The 25536-nt window shown below is 41.6% G+C and overlaps 2 protein-coding genes across 2 annotated transcripts in view; both read left to right on the top strand.

Annotated features, from left to right (window-relative positions):
- LOC144464952 (tripartite motif-containing protein 16-like) lies at positions 1-2630 on the top strand. The gene has a single exon (XM_078172796.1). It carries the CDS (start codon positions 352-354, stop codon positions 2014-2016), a length of 1665 nt encoding a protein of 554 aa, XP_078028922.1. The 5' UTR covers positions 1-351; the 3' UTR covers positions 2017-2630.
- Positions 2631-14832: 12202 nt separating this feature from the next.
- rasal2 (RAS protein activator like 2) overlaps positions 14833-25536 on the top strand; it is a 113630-nt gene continuing 102926 nt past the window's right edge. Inside the window, exon 1 of the mRNA XM_033650571.2 lies at positions 14833-15405. Within this exon, the coding sequence (XP_033506462.2) occupies positions 15279-15405 (127 nt within the window). The 5' untranslated portion in view covers positions 14833-15278. The remainder of the gene's footprint in view (positions 15406-25536) is intronic.

Genomic DNA, 25536 nt, shown 5'->3' with positions numbered 1-25536 from the left:
AGATTACGTGCATGAGCTAACAAGTATTTAACAACTGAACACTGGAGTGTTTTCAGACGGGGAGCAGGTTTGAACTGAGGCTTCATTTGAAAGCAGGAAACAGAGTCCAAAGTGCTGCTGGTCTGCCTGGAATCAGCCCTCCCTCCTCTTCCTGCTCTCACACACAGCCAGCTCCACTCTGTTCCTCCCCTTCACATCTGCACTTTATAAATGGGTGGAACCAACATGGTGGTGACGTGACAGAGCTGACAGGCTGCATTCACTGCCTGATCACATGATGCTGAGATCAGAGCTCAGACTAGTTTCACTTCTCAGGAAGTGAGACTCACACAGTCACTGCCACGAGGTGAAATGGCGCAGCAAGGAGCTCAGCTGGACCCCCTAAAGTTCTCTTGTTCCATCTGTCTGGATCTACTGAAGGATCCGGGGACTCTTCCCTGTGGACACAGCTACTGCATCAACTGTATTCAAAGCTTCTGGGATGGAGAGGATGAGAAGAGAATCTACAGCTGCCCTCAGTGTAGGCAGAGCTTCACACCGAGGCCTGTCCTGATGAAAAACACCATGTTAGCAGATTTGGTGGAGGAACTGAGGAAGACTGGACTCCAAGCTGCTCCTGCTGATCACTGCTATGCTGGAGCTGAAGATGTGGCCTGTGATGTCTGCACTGGGAGGAAACTGAAAGCCTTCAAGTCCTGTCTGCAGTGTGTGGCCTCTTACTGTGAGAAACACCTCCAGCCTCATCGTGACTCGGCTCCATTACAGAAACACAAGCTGGTGGAGCCCTCCAAGAAGCTGCAGGAGAACATCTGCTCTCGTCATGATGAGGTGATGAAGATGTTCTGCCGCACTGATCAGCAGTGTATCTGTTATCTCTGCTCTGTGGAGGAACATAAAGGCCACGACACAGTGTCAGCTGCAGCAGAAAGGACTGAGAGGCAGAGAGAGCTGGAGGGGAGTCGACAAAACATCCAGCAGAGAATCCAGGACACAGAGAAAGATGTGAAGCTGCTCCAACAGGAGGTGGAGGCTATCAGTCGCTCTGCTGATAAAGCAGTGGAGCACAGTGAGAAGATCTTCACTGAGCTGATCCGTCTCATGGAGAAAAGACGCTCTGATGTGAAGCAGCAGCTCAGATGGCAGCAGGAAACTCAAGTGAGTCGAGTCAAAGAGCTTCAGGAGAAGCTGGAGCAGGAGATCACTGAGCTGAAGAGGAAAGACGCTGAGCTGAAGAAGCTCTCACACACAGAGGATCACAAGCAGTTTCTACACAACTACCCCTCACTGTCAGCACTCAGTGAAGCCACACACTCATCCAGCATCAACATCCGTCCTCGCCGCTACTTTGAGGACGTGACAGCGGCTGTGTCAGGAGTCAGAGATAAACTACAGGACGCTCTGAGGGACACATGGACAAACGTCTCACTGACAGGGACTGAAGTGGATGTTTTACTGCCACAACCAGAGCCCAAGACCAGAGCTGAGTTCTTCAGATATTCACGTCACATCACACTGGATCCAAACACAGCACACACACTGCTGTTATTATCTGAGGGGAACAGGAAAGTGACAGTAATGAGACAACAACAGTCTTATTCTAAACACCCAGACAGATTCACTGACTGGTGTCAGGTCCTGAGTAGAGAGAGTCTGACTGGACGTTGTTACTGGGAGGTGGAGTGGAGAGGAGGAGTTTATGTAGCAGTCGCATACAAGAATATCAGCAGAGCAGGGGATGAATGTTTATTTGGACACAATGACAAATCTTGGATGTTATATTGTGACAATAACAGTTACAACTTTTATCACAACAAAGTCCACACTCCCGTCTCAGGTCCTCGGTCCTCCAGAGTAGGAGTGTACCTGGATCACAGTGCGGGTATTCTGTCCTTCTACAGCGTCTCTGAAACCATGACTCTCCTCCACAGAGTCCAGACCACATTCACTCAGCCTCTCTATGCTGGACTACGTCTTTATTTTTATGATTCCACAGCTGAGTTGTGTCAAGTCAAATAGTCAGAAGTCATTTAAGGGTTAAACTCTGTGTTTGGTCTCCATGTTTGTTGCTGACAGCTGATTGTTGTGGCGTTTCTTCACTGCACACAGATCAGCTGTCAGTCAAACATTGTGGGCGGGACTTTGACATCTTCTCCTGAGTTGTTGTGTAAATGTTTGAGTGTGTGTAGGTGGCGCTCCTTCCTGTGTGTGTTCAGCCATGGAGGCTCTCACTGCTCATGATGATGTTTGTTGAGCTGAAGTGACATTTCTCTGCATGAAAATAATGTGGACTTCTCTGGGCTCTAAATGTCTGATCAATCTTTGTATTGATGTGTTTGTATGTTGTTGTGTGTGAAGAGAGAAAGCAGCAGAGCTCCTTTATCCTCCACACTTTGTTCTCTGTGCAAAGAAATGTATGCTCACATTGATTTGTTTGGCAGAGCAGAGGTTGTAGTTGTTGTTGATGATCCTGATCAGAATCAATAAGGAGATGATTGATTCTTTTCTTGTACATAGCTGAGATTCTTGTGTGGATGAAGTGAATGTGAACATGAAATCATCGAACAGACTTTACTGATGGGATGTGTGAACAAACTGAAGCTTTACATGATGAATAAACAAACATGAACAAAGTCTTTTCTTCCTGTCTTCATTCCAGGGTCTCAAACAAAGCTGATGGAGAAAATGTGACACTGATCTGAGAGCACAACTGACGCACTTTTCCTCCTCAAACACCACAAAGTCCAGTGTTGATGTTTACAGCAGAAGAGCGTTTGTCAGTCGCTCTCTGTCCTTTAACTTTCCTCACTCAAACAGCGTGGTCACACAGACATGACACCAGTTTTCTGAGGCTTTTTACAACCCACACTTTGTTTAGTCAGTGAAGAGGATTTATTACACACACTTCAAAGTCCTGACACACACATTAGACAACAGATACTGTGGAGCTGATTCTTTACATTTGCTCACAAGTGTTTCCATGTTGTTTGATCACAATTCAACAAGTCAGAGACATTTGAACGTACGGCCTCAGATCTCACATTCCCAAATACTGTTTTCAAGCTGAGAGCTGAAACTCTTCTCTCCCATCTTTCCCATGTCACCTGAATGCAGCATCAGTGTTTCAGGGTGTGACTCCTGTCAACAAACGCACACAGTGTGATATTACACATATTGAAATGTCTCTTTGCTGATGTTATGTGAAGCTGGACTTGTCTTCCTGCAGTGAACATCACAGCAGGTGATCAAGTGAAATGTGACAACTGATGCTCAACACAAGAGGGCGCCTTCATCCTGCTAACCAGGGAGGTAGAGGCGGTAAAAGCTCCTCAACTCACTTTAGTCCTTCTTACACAGAGATTGTGCAAGAAAGTCCCTTCATTACAACGCCTCTGTTTCTTTATCCAGAACCAAACACGTGGCATCACGTCGCCCTGCTGTGTCAACTTAGATAATATGTCGGCAGCCTTCATTTTGGCAGCTGTTCGTCTTTAGAGGAAACTGCTTTAAGTTTGAGTCACACTTTGGTGGTTTTTATCTTTCAGAGTTTCAGTCGACGACAGACGACAGTCTTTAACTGATGCGATTAGGCTGATGCAGAACCTGGAATCAAGGTGACAGGTTGTATGAAGGGTTGACATTTCATTGAGACGTCTTTATACTTTGAGTCATTGTAATCATTACAAATTACTCTCAAAATGAAATACATGACACATTACTAGTTACCTTCATTTTAAAGTAATAAGTTACTTTACACATTAGAGAGTAATAAGTTAAGTATTTCACTACTTTTGTGTAACTGTGACCAAAATGAGCTCAGAAGAACTGATGTTGATTTGAAATGGATGAGATCATGTTGTTTATTACAGTTCAGGTCTGACACACAGTCATGTGTTCACACACAGTGTTTATTACTTTGGATTAAATTCACCTGCTTATATTAAAAACAGTGTGACGATAAAGAACCATTAAGTAACTAAATGAATGTCCATGGACACAGGGGGGGTCAGGCAGAGGATCAGAGTCTGATCATTATGAGGTATGGATCAGTATCTGTGGGTCTATGATATGAAACACAACACACAGAATGGTGTGTGAGTCGTCACTGTGACGGGTGAAAATTAAAACACCAGAGGTTAAAGATCCACCTGCCGGTTCCAGGTGTGCCAGTCAGCTCCAGCAGCACCACAGAGAGAGTTATGTGTAAGAACAGGACTGTGTGTCAGCGTCACTCTGCAGCTGTAGGAGATGTGGAAACATGTTCAACATGTACTGACATCACCCAGATGTGCCGATCACCAGGACAAGGAAATAACAAACCGGAGCCCAGCTCCTGATCCCCGCTGCTTTCAGACAGCCTCAGGACGCAGAAGCAGAGGAGACACACAGGACAAGATAACACGCAGTACGCCATCACTCAGATGTGTCACTGGCACCCTTCTGTAATGTAGTCTGTAATCACATGACTGGACACAACAACCTTCGGATGATATTCTTTCTGGTGGCGCTCTGGTTGAAGTGGAGCGGTGTGGGTCAGTGTGGATGAATGAAAGATGAAACAATGAACAGTTTATTTCAGGTGGTAACTTGTTACGTGACGCTGTAAATGTAATAATATTACCCACAATCCTGTTGGTAACTCGTTATGTAACTTTGTTACTGCTCAAACATAATATATTACTGTAACACGTTACCCCAACACTGCATGTTGGCATCTTGGAAGCAAAGGAGACGTGATGTGTAACACAACAGCGCTGGTCTCTGATGTGACATAAACACATTAGCAGCACTTTATAAACAATAACAATGACGTCACATGTCAATAACAACATCATGTATGGTCCCCTTTACGTGGCGGCTGATCTCGTCCTCTGCTCGGATGGGAAGGAGCTCCTGGACCTCATTGTTTTCACTATTTGTGGACATTTTCTGCTGCTGTTCTTTTGCTGAGAGTTAGCCGCTAACTGCTATCAGCTGGTGTGTGTGTTCTATGAGTTAGCCGCTAACTGCTAACAGCTGCTTTTTAAATGTCTGCAGCGGGTCGCACATATAACACGTCATCAAAATGTCACACCCCTCCAGTCCATGGTCCTGTCCTGCCGACTCACACTTTTCACACTGACGCTGTTACTCCCTCCTCTGCCGGCTTAAAGGCGAGACACCTCCGTCCCTCCAGTCTGTGATCGTACCTTTTATACAGAACAACAAAGCAGAATAATGCTCTGACGTTCCTGCTTTGAACAGACAGTGTGAGAGGAGCTCTAATCTGCATGTTTTACACATGTGGTCTATAAACCACATAGGATCTGTCTAACTGTGTCATCCATCATGGGCAGTGGTGTCAAAAAGAACAGAAATATATATTTATTCATATATTTGAATGGTTTTATCAACATGTCTCCGACACAAGAGGAGCTGACTTCCTGTCGTTACCTGTAGAGACCAGCAGGTGGGGACAGAGTCAAAGTCAAGGACAGAGACAGGGACAGAGACAGACAGGGACAGAGACAGACAGGGACAGAGACAGACGTCATCAAACCCTAAATATTGATGTGCTCAGTGATCACAGTGCAGAAAAGTTCCACACACATTGAGTCAAACTGTTTTAGTTGATGTCAGCAGAGAAAATTAAAACCAGGAGGAAAATAAGATGTAAATAACTCCACAGATACACTGATATGTTTTATTATATTCTTTGATTTCATCACATGACAGAGGCTGACTGAACTCATCTTGTCTTTGTCATTTGTAGACGAGATAATGAGTCACATTTTGGACTCTGTAAGAAAAAATAAGACGCGTCAAAACTGTGAGACCCGTCCATCATCTTCATCCTCTTATCTGAGGTCAGGTCTCTGAGGCAGCAGGCTGAGCAAAGCACCAGACGTCCCTCTCCTCAGCTCCTTCCTCCAGCTCCTCCAGGAGGATCCTGATCAGATGTTGAACCACCTCAACATGAAGGAGCAGCGGCTCTACTCCGAGCTCCCTCCAGATGTCTGACTCCTCCCCCTATCTCTAAGGCTGAGCCCAGACACCCTACAGAGGAAACTCATTTCAGACGCTTGTATCTGTGACCTCATTCTTTCAGTCACTACCCAGAGCTCATGACCATAGGTGAGGGTTGGGACGGAGATGGACCAGGAAATGGAAAGCTTTGCCTTCTGGCTCAGCTCCCTGTGAACCACGACGGCCTGGTGTAGCACCTGCATCACTGCAGACCCTGCGCCACACCGCCGATCAATCTAACACTCCATTCTACCCTCACTATGAACAAGACCCCTTTCGATGCAAAGGAGCAGCTCTACTCCAAGAGATACAGATGCAATCCACCGTTCTCCAGCAGAGAACAATGACCTCAGATTTGGAGGTGCTGACTTGCTTCACACCGCCCCAGGTCATGCTGGAGGTCACGGTGAGATGGCGCCAACAGAACCACATCATTTGCAAAAAGCAGAGATGTGACTCTGAGGTCCCCAAACCGGACCCCTTCCTCTTCCCGGCTGCACCTCGAAATCCTGTCCATGAATATCACAAACAGCATCAGTGACAAGAGACGACCCTGGTGGAGCCCAACACCCACTGAGAACATGTCTGACTTCACACCCAGTATGTGGACGTAGCTCTCACTGTGGTCATACAGGGACCGGATGGCTCATAGCAGCGGGCCCGGTGCCCGGTAATCCCGCAGTACCTCATGTGGTCGTAAGCCTTCTTTAAGTCCACAAAACACATGTAGACTGGATGGGCAAACTCCCACAACCCCTCCAGGAGCCTCGCAAGGGTCAAGAGCTGGTCCACTGTTACACGGCCAGGACGGAATCCGCATTGCTTCTCCTGAATCTGAGGTTTGACAATTGGTCGGCGTCTCCTTTCAGGCACCCTGGAGTAAACTTAACCGGCTGAGCAGTGTGATACTATAGCCCCTTTTACACTGCCAGATTTTCCGCGGATATTGGGCCGTTTTTCTGGCAAGCTGCGAGCGTTTAGACACACAGAGCCGGATTGGCGAGTTGATCCGAGGTGCCCAATTTTCCGCCTCGTAGGGTAGACATATTGGAGGAACCCTTTTAGTTTAAACAGACCGAGGTGGCCTTCCACAACGGGAGGGGCTGTTGAAGACTTGTGGGAGGAGCTGTTGATGACTTGTGGGAGGAGCTGTTGATGATGCCGCACGTGCGAGCCACTGGCGGTGGATAAACAGGAAACAGCTGATAGCAGGAATTAGCGAGCAGCTAGTAGCAAGAGGGAAACACAAACCTGACAGACACTGTAAAGATGAGCAACTGGGGAGACAAGGAATTGTGCGCCCTCCTTGTCCTCGCAAACGAAGAGGCCATTAACCGTCAGATGACGGGGACGGTGAAGAACGGGCCGACTTACGAGAGAATCGCCGAAGGACTGACCAGCCGCGGCTTCCCTCCCACGTCACTGTTTACGTCACACGCTGAGCTACACGTTTTGTTACTTGCTCACGCCCCCCATTGCCCCGAAAAAGGCACATTCTGTATAAACAAAAGTAGGTAGGCGGCATTTTGCTGCACTCCCCGATTTTGTTTTTATACCGCCAATGCTGAAAAAACACTGATTGGGCTTTTCTGCAGATTTGCACAGTTCCTGTTTAAAAGGAGCTTCTGCTTTGGAGCACACCCTCCGGTGCACGTTTTTGGAAATGGGGACCACCACCCGGACTGCCACTCCGCAGGCACCGTACCCGACCTCCATGTGACACTGAAAAGGCGTGTCAGCCAAGACAGCCCAGCTGACGTCAAAATACATCAAATTCATGAGGAAGTAAATTAAAACTGAACGGTAAATTTCAAAGTTCTGATAAAATGATGATTTTGTGAATCAAAGTCAGGTGAAAGGAAATAAAAATGACATGATATTTATATGGATAATAACATGTAAGGCCGAAACTTTGCATTTCATAGTTCTTAGTGATCATGTCATATTTTTCCAACATTTTTAGGTCAAAATTTAACTTTTGAAATCATAATAAGGAGATGTAGGAAAAAATAAAGGCTACTGTTTTTAGCCTCAACAAAGTTTCTACTGATTCATTCAGTCAGTGTGAATTTAGTCACGGCACCAAATACATAAAAATATGCAAACTCAAACTTCTCATTCTAGGGTTTTTGAGGGGCCCCTCCCACTGGGGCCCCTGAGTACTAGAAGGAAGGAAGGAAGGAAGGAAGGAAGGATGGAAGGAAAGAAGGAAGGGATATAAGTAATATTCTGATATGTGACTTTAACTTCTACTAAAGTCATTTTCTGATAAGGAATCTGTACTTTTACTTAAGTAACATTCAATTACACGAGTTTAACATCTGATCTGTTCTTTTATCCAAGTAATAAGTAATAAGTGACTTTATCTTTTATTGAAGTAATATTCAATTATATGACTTAAACCTCTAGATCTGTACTTTTACTCAAGTAATATTGTAATATGGGACTTTAACTTCCACTAAAGTCATGTACTGGTTCTAAATCAGTACTTTTACTCGAGTAATATTGTAATGCGTTACTTTAACTTCCACTAAAGTCATGTACTGGTCCTAAATCAGTACTTTTACTTGAGTAATATTGTAATATGGGACTTTAACTTCCACTAAAGTCATGTACTGGTCCTAAATCAGTACTTTTACTTGAGTAATATTGTAATGCGTTACTTTAACTTCCACTAAAGTCATGTACTGGTCCTAAATCAGTACTTTTACTTGAGTAATATTGTAATGTGTTACTTTAACTTCCACTAAAGTCATGTACTGGTCTTAAATCAGTACTTTTACTAGAGTAATATTGTAATGCGTTACTTTAACTTCCACTAAAGTCACTTACATGTCTTAAATCAGTACTTTTACTTGAGTAATATTGTAATGCGTTACTTTAACTTCCAGTAAAGTCATGTACTGGTCCTAAATCAATACTTTTACTTGAGTAATATTGTAATGCGTTACTTTAACGTCCAGTAAAGTCATGTACTGGTCCTAAATCTGTACTTTTACTTGAGTAATATTGTAATATGGGACTTTAACTTCCACTAAAGTCATGTACTGGTCCTAAATCAGTACTTTTACTTGAGTAATATTGTAATGCGTTACTTTAACTTCCACTAAAGTCATGTACTGGTCCTAAATCAGTACTTTTACTTGAGTAATATTGTAATGCGTTACTTTAACTTCCACTAAAGTCATGTACTGGTCTTAAATCAGTACTTTTACTTGAGTAATATTGTAATGCGTTACTTTAACTTCCAGTAAAGTCATGTACTGGTCTTAAATCAGTACTTTTACTTGAGTAATATTGTAATGCGTTACTTTAACGTCCACTAAAGTCATGTACTGGTCCTAAATCTGTACTTTTACTTGAGTAATATTGTAATATGGGACTTTAACTTCCACTAAAGTCATGTACTGGTCCTAAATCAGTACTTTTACTTGAGTAATATTGTAATGCGTTACTTTAACTTCCAGTAAAGTCATGTACTGGTCCTAAATTTGTACTTTTACTCGAGTAATATTGTAATATGGGACTTTAACTTCCAGTAAAGTCATGTACTGGTCCTAAATCAGTACTTTTACTTGAGTAATATTGTAATGCGTTACTTTAACTTCCACTAAAGTCATGTACTGGTCTTAAATCAGTACTTTTACTCAAGTAATACTGTAATGCGTTACTTTAACTTCCACTAAAGTCATGTACTGGTCTTAAATCAGTATTTTTACTCGAGTAATATTGTAATGCGTTACTTTAACTTCCACTAAAGTCATGTACTGGTCTTAAATCAGTACTTTTACTAGAGTAATATTGTAATGCGTTACTTTAACTTCCACTAAAGTCACTTACTGGTCTTAAATCAGTACTTTTACTTGAGTAATATTGTAATGCGTTACTTTAACTTCCAGTAAAGTCATGTACTGGTCCTAAATCAATACTTTTACTTGAGTAATATTGTAATGCGTTACTTTAACGTCCAGTAAAGTCATGTACTGGTCCTAAATCTGTACTTTTACTTGAGTAATATTGTAATATGGGACTTTAACTTCCACTAAAGTCATGTACTGGTCCTAAATCAGTACTTTTACTTGAGTAATATTGTAATGCGTTACTTTAACTTCCACTAAAGTCATGTACTGGTCTTAAATCAGTACTTTTACTCGAGTAATATTGTAATGCGTTACTTTAACTTCCAGTAAAGTCATGTACTGGTCTTAAATCAGTACTTTTACTTGAGTAATATTGTAATGCGTTACTTTAACGTCCACTAAAGTCATGTACTGGTCCTAAATCTGTACTTTTACTTGAGTAATATTGTAATATGGGACTTTAACTTCCACTAAAGTCATGTACTGGTCCTAAATCAGTACTTTTACTTGAGTAATATTGTAATGCGTTACTTTAACTTCCAGTAAAGTCATGTACTGGTCCTAAATTTGTACTTTTACTCGAGTAATATTGTAATATGGGACTTTAACTTCCAGTAAAGTCATGTACTGGTCTTAAATCTGTACTTTTACTTGAGTAATATTGTAATGCGTTACTTTAACTTCCAGTAAAGTCATGTACTGGTCTTAAATCAGTACTTTTACTTGAGTAATATTGTAATGCGTTACTTTAACGTCCACTAAAGTCATGTATTGGTCCTAAATCTGTACTTTTACTTGAGTAATATTGTAATATGGGACTTTAACTTCCACTAAAGTCATGTACTGGTCCTAAATCAGTACTTTTACTCAAGTAATATTGTAATATGGGACTTTAACTTCCACTAAAGTCATGTACTGGTCCTAAATCAGTACTTTTACTTGAGTAATATTGTAATGCGTTACTTTAACTTCCACTAAAGTCATGTACTGGTCTTAAATCAGTACTTTTACTTGAGTAATATTGTAATGCGTTACTTTAACTTCCACTAAAGTCATGTACTGGTCCTAAATTTGTACTTTTACTTGAGTAATATTGTAATGCGTTACTTTAACTTCCACTAAAGTCATGTACTGGTCCTAAATTTGTACTTTTACTCAAGTAATATTGTAATGCGTTACTTTAACTTCCACTAAAGTCATGTATTGGTCCTAAATCTGTACTTTTACTCGAGTAATATTGTAATGCGTTACTTTAACTTCCACTAAAGTCATGTACTGGTCCTAAATTTGTACTTTTACTTGAGTAATATTGTAATGTGTTACTTTAACTTCCACTAAAGTCATGTACTGGTCCTAAATTTGTACTTTTACTCAAGTAATATTGTAATATGGGACTTTAACTTCCAGTAAAGTCATGTACTGGTCCTAAATCAGTACTTTTACTTGAGTAATATTGTAATGTGTTACTTTAACTTCCACTAAAGTCATGTACTGGTCCTAAATTTGTACTTTTACTTGAGTAATATTGTAATGCGTTACTTTAACTTCCACTAAAGTCATGTACTGGTCCTAAATCTGTACTTTTACTCGAGTAATATTGTAATATGGGACTTTAACTTCCACTAAAGTCATGTACTGGTCCTAAATCAGTACTTTTACTCAAGTAATATTGTAATATGGGACTTTAACTTCCAGTAAAGTCATGTACTGGTCCTAAATCAGTACTTTTACTCGAGTAATATTGTAATGCGTTACTTTAACTTCCACTAAAGTCATGTACTGGTCCTAAATCAGTACTTTTACTCAAGTAATATTGTAATGTGTTACTTTAACTTCCACTAAAGTCATGTACTGGTCCTAAATCTGTACTTTTACTCAAGTAATATTGTAATGTGTTACTTTAACTTCCACTAAAGTCATGTACTGGTCCTAAATCTGTACTTTTACTTGAGTAATATTGTAATGCGTTACTTTAACTTCCACTAAAGTCATGTACTGGTCCTAAATCTGTACTTTTACTCAAGTAATATTGTAATGTGTTACTTTAACTTCCACTAAAGTCATGTACTGGTCCTAAATTTGTACTTTTACTTGAGTAATATTGTAATGCGTTACTTTAACTTCCACTAAAGTCATGTACTGGTCTTAAATCAGTACTTTTACTTGAGTAATATTGTAATGCGTTACTTTAACTTCCACTAAAGTCATGTACTGGTCCTAAATCTGTACTTTTACTCAAGTAATATTGTAATGTGTTACTTTAACTTCCACTAAAGTCATGTACTGGTCCTAAATTTGTACTTTTACTTGAGTAATATTGTAATGCGTTACTTTAACTTCCACTAAAGTCATGTACTGGTCTTAAATCAGTACTTTTACTTGAGTAATATTGTAATGCGTTACTTTAACTTCCACTAAAGTCATGTACTGGTCCTAAATTTGTACTTTTACTCGAGTAATATTGTAATGCGTTACTTAAACTTCCACTAAAGTCATGTACTGGTCCTAAATCAGTACTTTTACTCGAGTAATATTGTAATATGGGACTTTAACTTCCACTAAAGTCATGTACTGGTCCTAAATCAGTACTTTTACTCGAGTAATATTGTAATGCGTTACTTTAACTTCCACTAAAGTCATGTACTGGTCCTAAATCAGTACTTTTACTTGAGTAATATTGTAATGCGTTACTTTAACTTCCACTAAAGTCATGTACTGGTCTTAAATCAGTACTTTTACTTGAGTAATATTGTAATGCGTTACTTTAACTTCCACTAAAGTCATGTACTGGTCCTAAATTTGTACTTTTACTTGAGTAATATTGTAATGCGTTACTTTAACTTCCACTAAAGTCATGTACTGGTCCTAAATTTGTACTTTTACTTGAGTAATATTGTAATGCGTTACTTTAACTTCCACTAAAGTCATGTACTGGTCCTAAATCTGTACTTTTACTTGAGTAATATTGTAATGCGTTACTTTAACTTCCACTAAAGTCATGTACTGGTCCTAAATCAGTACTTTTACTTGAGTAATATTGTAATGCGTTACTTTAACTTCCACTAAAGTCATGTACTGGTCTTAAATTTGTACTTTTACTCGAGTAATATTGTAATGCGTTACTTAAACTTCCACTAAAGTCATGTACTGGTCCTAAATCAGTACTTTTACTTGAGTAATATTGTAATGCGTTACTTTAACTTCAACTAAAGTCATGTACTGGTCCTAAATTTGTACTTTTACTCGAGTAATATTGTAATGCGTTACTTAAACTTCCACTAAAGTCATGTACTGGTCCTAAATCAGTACTTTTACTCGAGTAATATTGTAATATGGGACTTTAACTTCCACTAAAGTCATGTACTGGTCCTAAATCAGTACTTTTACTCGAGTAATATTGTAATGCGTTACTTTAACTTCCACTAAAGTCATGTACTGGTCCTAAATCAGTACTTTTACTCGAGTAATATTGTAATGCGTTACTTTAACTTCCACTAAAGTCATGTACTGGTCTTAAATCAGTACTTTTACTTGAGTAATATTGTAATGCGTTACTTTAACTTCCACTAAAGTCATGTACTGGTCCTAAATTTGTACTTTTACTTGAGTAATATTGTAATGCGTTACTTTAACTTCCACTAAAGTCATGTACTGGTCCTAAATCTGTACTTTTACTTGAGTAATATTGTAATGCGTTACTTTAACTTCCACTAAAGTCATGTACTGGTCCTAAATCAGTACTTTTACTTGAGTAATATTGTAATGCGTTACTTTAACTTCCACTAAAGTCATGTACTGGTCTTAAATCAGTACTTTTACTTGAGTAATATTGTAATGCGTTACTTTAACTTCCACTAAAGTCATGTACTGGTCCTAAATTTGTACTTTTACTCGAGTAATATTGTAATGCGTTACTTAAACTTCCACTAAAGTCATGTACTGGTCCTAAATCAGTACTTTTACTCGAGTAATATTGTAATATGGGACTTTAACTTCCACTAAAGTCATGTACTGGTCCTAAATCAGTACTTTTACTCGAGTAATATTGTAATGCGTTACTTTAACTTCCACTAAAGTCATGTACTGGTCCTAAATCAGTACTTTTACTTGAGTAATATTGTAATGCGTTACTTTAACTTCCACTAAAGTCATGTACTGGTCTTAAATCAGTACTTTTACTTGAGTAATATTGTAATGCGTTACTTTAACTTCCACTAAAGTCATGTACTGGTCCTAAATTTGTACTTTTACTTGAGTAATATTGTAATGCGTTACTTTAACTTCCACTAAAGTCATGTACTGGTCCTAAATTTGTACTTTTACTTGAGTAATATTGTAATGCGTTACTTTAACTTCCACTAAAGTCATGTACTGGTCCTAAATTTGTACTTTTACTTGAGTAATATTGTAATGCGTTACTTTAACTTCCACTAAAGTCATGTACTGGTCCTAAATTTGTACTTTTACTCAAGTAATATTGTAATGCGTTACTTTAACTTCCACTAAAGTCATGTACTGGTCCTAAATCTGTACTTTTACTCGAGTAATATTGTAATGCGTTACTTTAACTTCCACTAAAGTCATGTACTGGTCCTAAATTTGTACTTTTACTCAAGTAATATTGTAATATGGGACTTTAACTTCCAGTAAAGTCATGTACTGGTCCTAAATCAGTACTTTTACTTGAGTAATATTGTAATGTGTTACTTTAACTTCCACTAAAGTCATGTACTGGTCCTAAATCAGTACTTTTACTTGAGTAATATTGTAATGCGTTACTTTAACTTCCACTAAAGTCATGTACTGCTCCTAAATGTGTACTTTTACTCAAGTATTGCCTTTGTTTACTTCATCCACCCCTGGCAACGTATCCGATTACTTCCTCCACCGCCGCTCGTGCTTCAGTCAGACTTTGAGGCGCGCTCCCGCCTCTCCTCTCACACGGGAACGCGCCCGGTCGCGGGCTCGTTCACGGGTCGGTCGAGTGGACTCCGGGAGCAGCGGTGGTGAGCGGCAGCAGAGTGAGGGGCAGCCAGCCGGGGACACACCGTGAGTCCGCTCACTTCCAGCGGCTCGTACAGGATCTAACAGCGGCTTCTGGGTGGACGCTTGTGGGGCAGGACGGAGAGGGGCTCCCCACTTGTCCCGGACGCCAGTTCGTCGGGAGTTGAACCCCCGCTAAGCTAACGTGGGAGAGCGGAACAATGAGGGAGAGCCAGCCGGGCTGCCGGACCGCCGCCGGCTGCTGCCGCCTCAGCTAACGGCTAGCTAAGAGCGACCAAACTCTCCAGTAACGGATTACACACCGACTTTTTTCGCTTCACCGCGACCACCAAACACTTTAACTCACATTTACCGGGTTAACGTCCACTTCTGGAGGGTTTATTTCAACGGAAACAAGTTTTCTTTTTGGATATGGAGACGGACTCCGTGTCAGGCGACGTGGAGTCTCTGCACGGCGGACTGAGCCTCCTGGATCCCCTGGTGGACCGGATCCTGGTGGACACCGTGTCCCAGCAGCAGGGATGGCTCCGGGTTTACGGTAAGACTAACCCACACACCGGGGAGGGCAGGGCAGCTCGGAGCCCGTGTTACCGAGCGGGTTACATGAAGGGAGTCAGCAGGTAGTGTGGAGGCTGGTTACCGTCTGGAGAGCCAGGTAACAGCCGCGGGCCAAGGCCGAGGTCATGGCGGCCACCGGCTGGATGGCTGAGAGGAAACCGGAGCTGCTGCCCGGTGTGTCTGCTTCTTCTTCTTCTTCTTCTGCTGCTGCTGTTATCACTCACACTGCCAGCTCTCAGTCCTCCAGAGAGGTCAGGGGTCAGACACAGAGCTCGGGTCAGGGTTTACTGCTTTACCCCTAAAACACTTTGAGGGGTTTGGACCCCTTAAGGAATCCCTTAAACTTCAGTTTTCATAGACTCTCCTCACACTTATTTATTCAGTCCGTATACCAAAGGTTTTACTTCTGTTTAATAAATTCTGTATTAAATTATAAATCATCACTTTTATCTTAATCAGTGTGTTTGGTAGCCAGAGATCCTTTAACTTGTCCATTAATAAACCCCTTAAAAACATGACTGTAGTGTGTGCATGACTGAATGTACACACCAGTTTGTGACAAACACCATTAATGATTGATGAGTTTAAGGTGCTATCAAGGTTAAGGGAATTTGGTTTAGGTCAGGGTTTGGTTTAATTTCAGCTGCAAACTTAATGAGATTTTAGGGGTATTTCCCATGTTTACCTGATTTGGAACATATTATCTTTGTAATGGTTCAGAATATGTGTGTATTGAGGAATATTGGAATTTAAATGAAGGAGAAACTTGTTTATCTACCTTTTGTGATTAAGGTAAGGCAAAAATAATGAGATTTTAAGGGATTCTCATTGAGGAATATAACATGTTAACCAGATAAGGGACACATTAATGGCTTTTATAATGATTTGGAATATGTTTTTGTTTTGTGAGGGGTATTGTAATTTGAATTAAGGAGAAACTCATATCTTCTTTTGGAATTAAAATAAGGCAAAATTAACAAGATTTTAAGGGATTCTTATTCAGGAATTGAACCAGACTTGGAACACGTTAATTTCATAATGGTTCAGAGTATGTATCTTGTGAGTTTTTTTTTAAAACATCTGTGTATTTACTTATGGAATTAGGGTGTTATAAAGGGGTTAAAGGGGGTAAAGATGCAACAGGTGTGAGAAGGCATTAATGAGATCTGGAAAGTTTATTAACATCAGAAAGTATTAAGGGACTTAGTTTGGTGAGCTCATGGTGCAACACAAAAACATTTAGTCTCCAACTTTTTGACTTTTTGAACTTCTTTAGGATGATATCTTTAGTTTTGAAGATTGCTGCACCCCTCGTTTACACGATGATTTGTTGTTTCCATCACTGTCCCGACCTCTGTGGTGTTGTCTGCAGTTTAAATGTTTAACACAAGCATTATAAATGTTAACATTGCAGGAGACGGCAGCATCTTTACTGTCATCAGTTTTAACAGCTCATAGATATTATTCTCATTTTCTTATAGACTTGTGTAATTTAATGATTTCTTCTTCAGTGAAAATAAGAGACTAATATTTCATGTGGAGGTTTAGATGTGAGCGTGGTGCCAGAGGAAAGGTCAGGGGTCAGTTTTTACCTCGTCAAAATGTCCGTGTTTCAGCAGACGAAAGCTCCTCGCGTCATTGGGATTGTAAGGAAAATATGACATGTGACTGACCTACAGGCTGAAAACTGGGTGAAGTGACTCAGAGTTTTGACCTCTGCAGTGGACGCCAGCTGCTGTCTGTTGTTCCCCTCCAGAACTTTTGTTCCTTCATTTAAAATCAAAGTTTCCGAGAGCTGTGAGACTCGTGCCGAGTGACAGTACCTTGTCGTGTTTCCCCGTTTGGTTCAGCTCGACAGGAAGTGAATGAACTCCGGGTGACTTGGCGGTGGTGTTGCTCAGAGTCTGAGAACACAGTGAGTCACAGCGGGTGACTGCAGTGGTGATGTAAAGCTGTTCTCTCACACACACACACACACATCTGACCAGTTCACCTACAAACACACTCGACCCACACAAGAGACTCACGTCAGGAGGATACCTCCACCTGTGCTGCACAGTGTAGATATTGCTGTTGTAAAATGTGAGCGTGGAGGTGTCACTGCTCCTCCTCAATAACAACTGATGGACCTCCCAGTTGTTTCGACTCTTGCAATGAATGTGGACGACAGACTGATAAATATTAGCTTATTGCAGGTGAAGTGATGGAGGTGTGTCAAAGATGCATTTGAGGTCATTAAGAATCAGTTTTTAGGTTTCAGTTTTCTAAACTATAAAAACTATTTGCACATTTAGTCAGAGGGCACTCTGTAACTGTTAAACTTGGTTTGTACTTGTGTTTGAATCTCTTTCTTTGTACCATGTGATTTGCTCTGTGTACTGCTGCTGTGACGTGAATTTTCCCTTGATAAGTCATCCATCCATCCATCCATCCATCCATCCAGCCATTGTACCTTGTTTATTTAAGCAATGGTCAGTGTTTAAAAAAAATAATCACTTTGAAAATAGGTCTTAACCTGTTGATGCATATATTAATCACACCGTTTGTTCCTTGGTTTTTATATTAATTGATTTGTCTGTAAAATGTGAAAAACAGCGTACATTTTCCTTTTTAATTCTCCAGAATCCGAGGTGTTGTATTCAAGTTGCTTTTTTTTATCTGGCCAGCAGATTTCAGTTCACTGTTCAGTCCCTCCAGGGTTTGTTGAACCATTTTTGGGATTGTTGCAGCCTGAAATGTCTGATTTCAGCTTTTCTAAAGAGCAGATCAGGAGGATCAGCTGTTGCTGCGCTGAAGGACCGTCTCCGTGAGCGTCTCCTCCTGCTCTCTCTGACCAGTTAGCACGAGTTAACACAACCCAGCGTGACCTCATCACTACTCGTCATATTTTGCCTCTTGGGCTGAAACCCAGTGTCACGTAACACGTGACACAGGGCCCTTTAACTCACACCGACACCAAAATGACTTGACTCTGTTATTAAACCTGTTCATAACCGCTGGGTAACGTTAGCCATGTGATGCTAATGCTGCATTCACACTATGAGCGACACACAACAGGCTACAGCTCATTTTCAGTAAAAGCCAATGACGTGATGCTACAAACTGACACCTGAGACTTTTCACAGCATCTGCGTCGATTCTAGAGACCTATGCTGTAGCTTGTTGTGCACCTCCTCAGAAATGTAACTCCACATCAAAAGCCCTTTTTAGCTTGGAATTGTGCAAATTTGCAGGAAAGCCCAATCAGTCTTTTTTCAGCATTGGCAGTATAAAAACAAAATCGGGGAGTGCAGCAAAATGCCGCCTACCTACTTTTGTTTATACAGAATGTGCCTTTTTCGGGGCAATGGGGGGCTCAGCGTGTGACGTAAACAGTGACGTGGGAGGGAAGCCGCGGCTGGTCAGTCCTTCGGCGATTCTCTCGTAAGTCGGCCCGTTCTTCACCGTCCCGTCATCTGACGGTTAATGGCCTCTTCGTTTGTGAGGACAAGGAGGGCGCACAATTCCTTGTCTCCCCAGTTGCTCATCTTTACAGTGTCTGTCAGGTTTGTGTTTCCCTCTTGCTACTAGCTGCTCGCTAATTCCTGCTATCAGCTGTTTCCTGTTTATCCACAGCCAGTGGCTCGCACATGCGGCGTCATCAACAGCCCCTCCCACAAGTCATCAACAGCCCCTCCCACAAGTCATCAACAGCCCCTCCCACAAGTCATCAACAGCCCCTCCCACAGGTCATCAACAGCCCCTCCCACAAGTCATCAACAGCCCCTCCCGTTGCGGAAGGCCGCTTCGGTCTGTTTAAACTAAAAGGGTTCCACCAATATGTCTACCCTACAAGGCGGAAAATTGGGCGCCTCAGATCAACTCGCCAATCCGGCTCCGTGTGTCTAAACGCTTGCAGCTTGCCGGCAAAACGGCCCAACATTCGCCGAAAATCTGGCAGTGTTAAAGGGGCTTAAGAAAAGCTACACAGTTTTGGCATCTTTGCTTCAAAAGTGACCAAAACAGTTAATCGATTAGCAGAATAACTCACGTACCTTACTATGTTACTAGCAGTCTGTAAAAGTTGTCCGCACCGGGACCACCGGGCAGCACGTGGAAAACAATTCAAGAATTTTGTGCACAAAAGAGTTAAAGTATGAAGACAACACTCGGCCTCCTGCAGGATTTACAGTTTGGGTTTGAACTTAAATTATTTCCTGCGAAACGTCTTATTCAGAAAAAAAGAAAAACTTGAGACACAAAACAACCACTTAGTTGTTTTACATGTGCAGCAGTGTTTGTTCCCACGCCCCCTGAACACAGTGCTGGTATCTGTGGAAGCAGGACTGTGTCAGGATGTTTGCTCTGCCTCCCTCTCTCCCCTCCCCCCCCTCGGTGTTGGCAGAGTGTGATGTCAGCAGCCAGTTTGTCCGGTGATCTCACCCGGCAGGACTCCGGCTCGCTGCCATCCACTGCTCACATACCTCAAATACATCCAACAATGGCTGCTGCCTTCAGGAGCACCGTGCTCAGTCTGAATGTACACACAAGGTCTCTGAGCTGTTGGTGGTTCAGTCACATCCACACGTTTCTGAGGTCAGCAGTGATGATGATGATGATGATGATGGTCATCTTCCTGCTTCATCAGTGTGAGATCATCATATTTACGGTAGAGGTGGAGAAAACATCAAGATGAGGGATGCTTATTACCGACCAAATTTAATCCTCCAAAATTTGCACGTGTGTACGTTTTTTTAAACAAGGTTAAACCTGCTGAAAATATGTGATAGACTCATTTCCCTCCGTCTGTAGCTCAGAGCTGTGTGCAGCAGATGAGAATGTCTTTCTGTGTGGCTCATGGACGGGCCTGGGAACAGGTTAGTAAACAGTAGAAGGTGGGAAAACTGTTAGCCTAGCTTAGCACAAAGACTGGAAGCAGGAGGAAACTGTTAGCCTAGCTTAGCACAAAGACTGGAAGCAGGAGGAAACTGTTAGCCTAGCTTAGCACAAAGTGGAAGCAGGAGGAAACTGTTAGCCTAGCTTAGCACAAAGACTGGAAGCAGGAGGAAACTGTTAGCCTAGCTTAGCACAAAGACTGGAAGCAGGAGGAAACTGTTAGCCTAGCTTAGCACAAAGACTGGAAGCAGGAGGAAACTGTTAGCTCATCAAAAGAGAAAAGTATCCACCCTCCACAGAAACGTTAAAGATAGTGATCTTCCAGCTTTCTGTGGTTCATGTGGAGATGAACGTGTGATCAACGACCTTCGCTGAGCTTCACTGTGCAGAGTGTGCGTGCAGTTTAAATCCATGTGTGTGTCGGCTCATTGAAAGCTCCGACAGAGTGTGTTATGTGGAGAAAGGCTGCAGTATATAAGCCTATTAAAGCTGACTGCAGCTAAACACAGGATTGATCCTTTTTTCTCCTCACCCCCCGCTGACTGTGGGCGTGAAGTCATGAGAACATATGTTGTCTCGTGACTGACTTAATCCTGAACCCTGATGTGTTCTGTCACTTTAAATATGAAGCCGTGAATCTGACAGGTGTGTTCACAGTCACCCGACACCTGACCGTAAACATGATGATTAAACGTCACACTGGAGATCAGAGCCGTGTCGTAGCTCTGATATAAAGATTATTAATGTTTTAATTATAAATTATTTCTCTGCATTCACAGGTTGGATTTAACTGTGTGATTGATTTGTTTTAGCAGCTTTCATTGAAGTTTGATTCGATATGTAGAATCATAATCCTGACATTTTTAAAAATGATTTCTTCCCAGCAGTTTGAGGATCTCATTCCTCTCTGTTTCTGGCAGGTTTGATTTGAACCTCCTGACTCACAGCAGCTTTTAAAAGGACTGAACACATGTAACTTATTGTTTTCTGTCTTTCTGTCAGGGTTGGAAATCAGCTCCAACCAAATGCTGGTAAAATATGCAAGTGGCTGCTGGATTTGCGTCACTTACCAGACCAAAAATGTAATCTGTGGAGTGGTTGGTAGAAGTTGAAATCCACCAGCCACATTAGCAGGTGGAAAATTAAATTTCCAACCCTGTTTTCTGGACTGTAAAGTTTATTGAGGTTTGTTACCAAAATGCTGAAAGGTGCCAAGCAGCACATTAATGTCAAGTGAAAAAATACCAATCACAACTTTACAGAGTCCAAAGTGACGTCTTCAGATGTCTCATTCTGTCTGGACAAAAGTCCTCCAAAGTATTCAGTTTACTGAGACAGACGACAACAGAGGCAGAATATCCCGTCATCACAGAATCTGAAACTTCATTATTTTTGTTTGAAAAATGACCCAAAGGATTAATCTGCAATAATCTGTACGGCTCGCGGCGTTGATCTGAAGAGGCTCCAGACTCCCTGTGGAGGGTCAGAGGTCAGGACAGGAAGGTTTCCCTCCATCTGTTGTGCAGCAGGATGCCGTTGCTGGAGCCCGGCAGCCTTCACATGTTGGAGCTGACAGAGGATGTTGGATGTTGGATGTGACGCTGCCCGCTGAGATCCTCCGCCGTCATATTGGACGGGGGATTGTGGGAGTTTGTTGTCTTCGGGCCAATTCACACCTGAGATCTCTGCTGGATGTGACGCGTCCGGCTGGAGGATTGGACCGCAGCCAGACCGATGCTCGCTGCGTGTTTCCTCTTCACTCTGTTTACTGCTGTTTTCATTCCTCTTCCTCCGACATCAGGATTAATATGAACCGTTAGAAAGCCGTGTTTTTAAAGGTCATTTAACCTTCTGAAAAGTTTGGTTTAGGAGGCTTTAATTTAAATACTCATTCCTCAGTTAATGTAAAAACAGCTTTAAGATAAGATAAGATAAGATAAGATAGATCTTTATTCATCTGGTGCGAAATTTCTGTGCAGCAGTTGCAATACAGAGTTAAAGGAGAACTGATACGTGCAGCAAGTTACACAAGGACTAAAATAACATAATAGAGAAGCATCATCATCAAATCAATGATCTTGATCCCAAAAATTGAATCAACTATTATTCATCTGATGCAGTTTGTCCCAACCTGAGGGTCAGGACTCCAACAAGTGTTAGAAGATGATTAACAGAAGAGAAAAGCAACACAAAATTATGCTTAATTTGTTTTTTCAGTAGCTCAGAGGGTAGAGCAGGTGCCCGTGTACAAAGGTAGCCTCTCCGCACCTGGATTCAAACCTGTGGCCTTTTGCTGCACGCTAACCCTAACCCATGATTGTACTTTTTATTAAGAACGGCGAGACGACATAACGGCGTGAGATTCCCACCTTAAACATTCTGTGTTAGAGGGGCTTTAGTCCTTGATCAAAGAGAAATTTGTCTTTATATTCTGAAAAGATGTTTGTCTCTGTTCTCCAGCCTTTCTCTCGGCAATATCCCCAAAATTATTGTTGCATTAATATCAAAATTCAATAATTTGCTCATTTCTTTTTGCATAACTTCCCAGAACAGTTTTAACCCTGAAGGGACTAAACAGTGGCATGATCTTTTTGCTCCACAATTATTATCTTGGTCCTGCGTGTCGGCCCCGTGCAGGTGAGTGGGTTCAGGTCTTCGGGACAATGGGGGCTGATCAGTGGAGGAAATGGAAAGTTGCTCACAGGCCTGGCTGTTATCAGGATGATGTGGGGGGTGGGGGGCGTAGAGACAGGATTTCCCCTCTGAAACAAAACAAGAGTCGAGCTTCACTGGACAAAAATAAGCTGCTGTCTATTTCAGGACAGGCAGTGGAAAAACACGGGCGGAGGTTTCCTCTTATCGCTCAGGTCTTTATACGTGTAGGTCCACACCAAGATGAACTCCTGAGGCTGCCACTCAGTTTAGTTTTTATTTGTTTGGATGTTTGGATGTTCATATTTCTGAAACACATGACGTTAATCAGCTCGAGAAGTTCTGATTTAGCCAGTTGATTTAGTTGAAATTAAATGTGTGTGCTGTGATCAGGTAGAAACAGAACAGAAAGAGTTTGATGTAAAATCTGAGACTGTAAAAAATCTACTGTAGTTAAACTGAGCAGTGAGCGCTTAATGCACTAAATAGTTTATCGTCGGACCACCCTGATCCAGAGCTGCCATGCAATAAATAAATTAAATAAAATAAATAAACAAATCTATGCGTCTGTGTCTGCAGCAGCCGGGGCCGGAGCTGTTATGTTTTCAAGTTTTCCGAAAGTCTATTTGTCCAGCCGTCTGTCCGTCCCATGTTTGTGAACACAATATCTCAATAATGCCGTGAGGGAATTTCTTTAAATTTGGCACAAACGTCCACTTGGACTGAATGATACCTCACAAAACATGTTTTTAGCCGTAACTCAAGAATTAATACGTTAATTATGACAAAACTTCACACAAATATCGAACAAGATAAAATAATGAATAATATCCAAAAGATTTGTTTGTTTGTTTGTTTATTCAGATCCCCGTCAGCTTTTGCTTTGCAGCAGCTATTCTTCCCGGCTCTACACAGTGACACAGTGACAATACAAAATATACAATCTCACTACACAACACGATACACTAAATCACACATCATAAAGCACATCCACCGTGAATGAAACAGTCAGTTCACAAACAAACATGAAACTCTATCAGGAGCTGCGCCTTGTCAGAATAAATCCAAACCTATATGACTGGAGCATGTGTGAGTTTACTTTGAAAGGACAGACACAGGAAGTGTCCACGCTCAGCAGTCAGACAGGAGTCAGGTTAATCTCCAGGGCTGGTACCTGTGGTTATTCCACAGGCTAGTTAATAACATGTCGGGCAGGAAATCCAAAGTGTGGGATCATTTTGAGAAGGTGAAGGACGAACCCAAGGTGATATGTAAACTCATCTTCATTGGTCGACTACAAACATGACGTATCATGTGAAACATGGAAGTAGCTACATGCCCATTAGCCCACAGCGTCATTAACAGGCGGCTCGCTCAGTGTGTGACGTGCACTTGGAGATAAAATATAGGCCTATATTAATGAAGGTTCATTAGTACGGTTTGTATTTCTCTGTAATGTAGCACAGTGTTAACAATGTTACTGATACTATTCTTTCTCACACCTTCAACTCAAACCACCAAAATATATCAGTTAATCATTACATTCATATCAGAAACATGCAGGAGACTAGTCCACTGATGGACCCTGATGAGGACTGTTTGTCCACTGATGGACCCTGATGAGGACTGTCGGTCCACTGATGGACCCTGAGGAGGACTGTTTGTCCACTGATGGACCCTGATGAGGACTGTCGGTCCACTGATGGACCCTGATGAGGACTGTTTGTCCACTGATGGACCCTGAGGAGGACTGTTGGTCCACTGATGGACCCTGAGGAGGACTGTACCATCATTAGAATAAAAATGAATCTAACAAATAAAATAAAACAATAAAATAATAAATCAGATTAAATGTTGTGAATAATAGTGTCTTTTTTAGATTATTGTGTTGTATAAGTTTTTCATTTGGCATCTTCCTGTTACATTCTTGTTTACCTGTGGTGTCAGGTATCAGCAGGAAGTAATCAGATTACTTGAGTGTGCGCTGTATCTAGAGGAGCAGAAGTGGATCAGTGTGATGGTGACGGGCTACAGATTAAAGGTGTGACTGTAAAGTGGATTAGATGAACTGTGACTGTCCTCTAACTGTCCAACACTGCTGCTGCTGTCTGAAGGAGAACTGACATGTCCACACGACTTTTAAACCATCATCTGTATTTTACAACACGTCACAACTCACAGTGAAGATCTTAAAGTGTCTCTTGTGTTGAAAAAGAAAACCGGACACACTGATCTCCACTGTGTGTCCCTCTGAGTTTGCCGTAGGACAGATAAAATTTTTGGGGAACTTGTGCAGGGAAGCTGTTGTGTAGAGGTTTTGGTCAAGAAATAAAAAGGCAGCAGTTGCTGTTTGAGGTTTTACATCATTTTCTATCCCGTTTATTGTTATCATTCATATTAATTATCCAGTTGGGCCGAACACAGACGCTTGGCTGCAGTTTTTGAAGTCGATCAACAGGAAGTAAATCTGCCATTTTAGACGAAAAAATGCTAAATATTCTTTTTGAATGTGATGATTTGATGCTTTTCTCTTTTCTGTTTGGTGGTAAACTGAACCCTGAGGAGCTGTGAGCTTCAGATTTCT

The sequence above is a fragment of the Epinephelus lanceolatus genome, chromosome 12 (assembly GCF_041903045.1).
Source record: "Epinephelus lanceolatus isolate andai-2023 chromosome 12, ASM4190304v1, whole genome shotgun sequence".
Classification (NCBI taxonomy): domain Eukaryota; kingdom Metazoa; phylum Chordata; class Actinopteri; order Perciformes; family Serranidae; genus Epinephelus; species Epinephelus lanceolatus.
Note: the sequence above shows the minus strand (reverse complement) of the source record. Positions and strands in the feature narration are given on the sequence as shown.

Coding starts and splice junctions, on each gene's coding strand:
- LOC144464952 (XM_078172796.1), top strand. CDS start 352: ATGGCGCAGCAAGGAGCTCAGCTGGACCCCCTAAAGTTCTCTTGTTCC.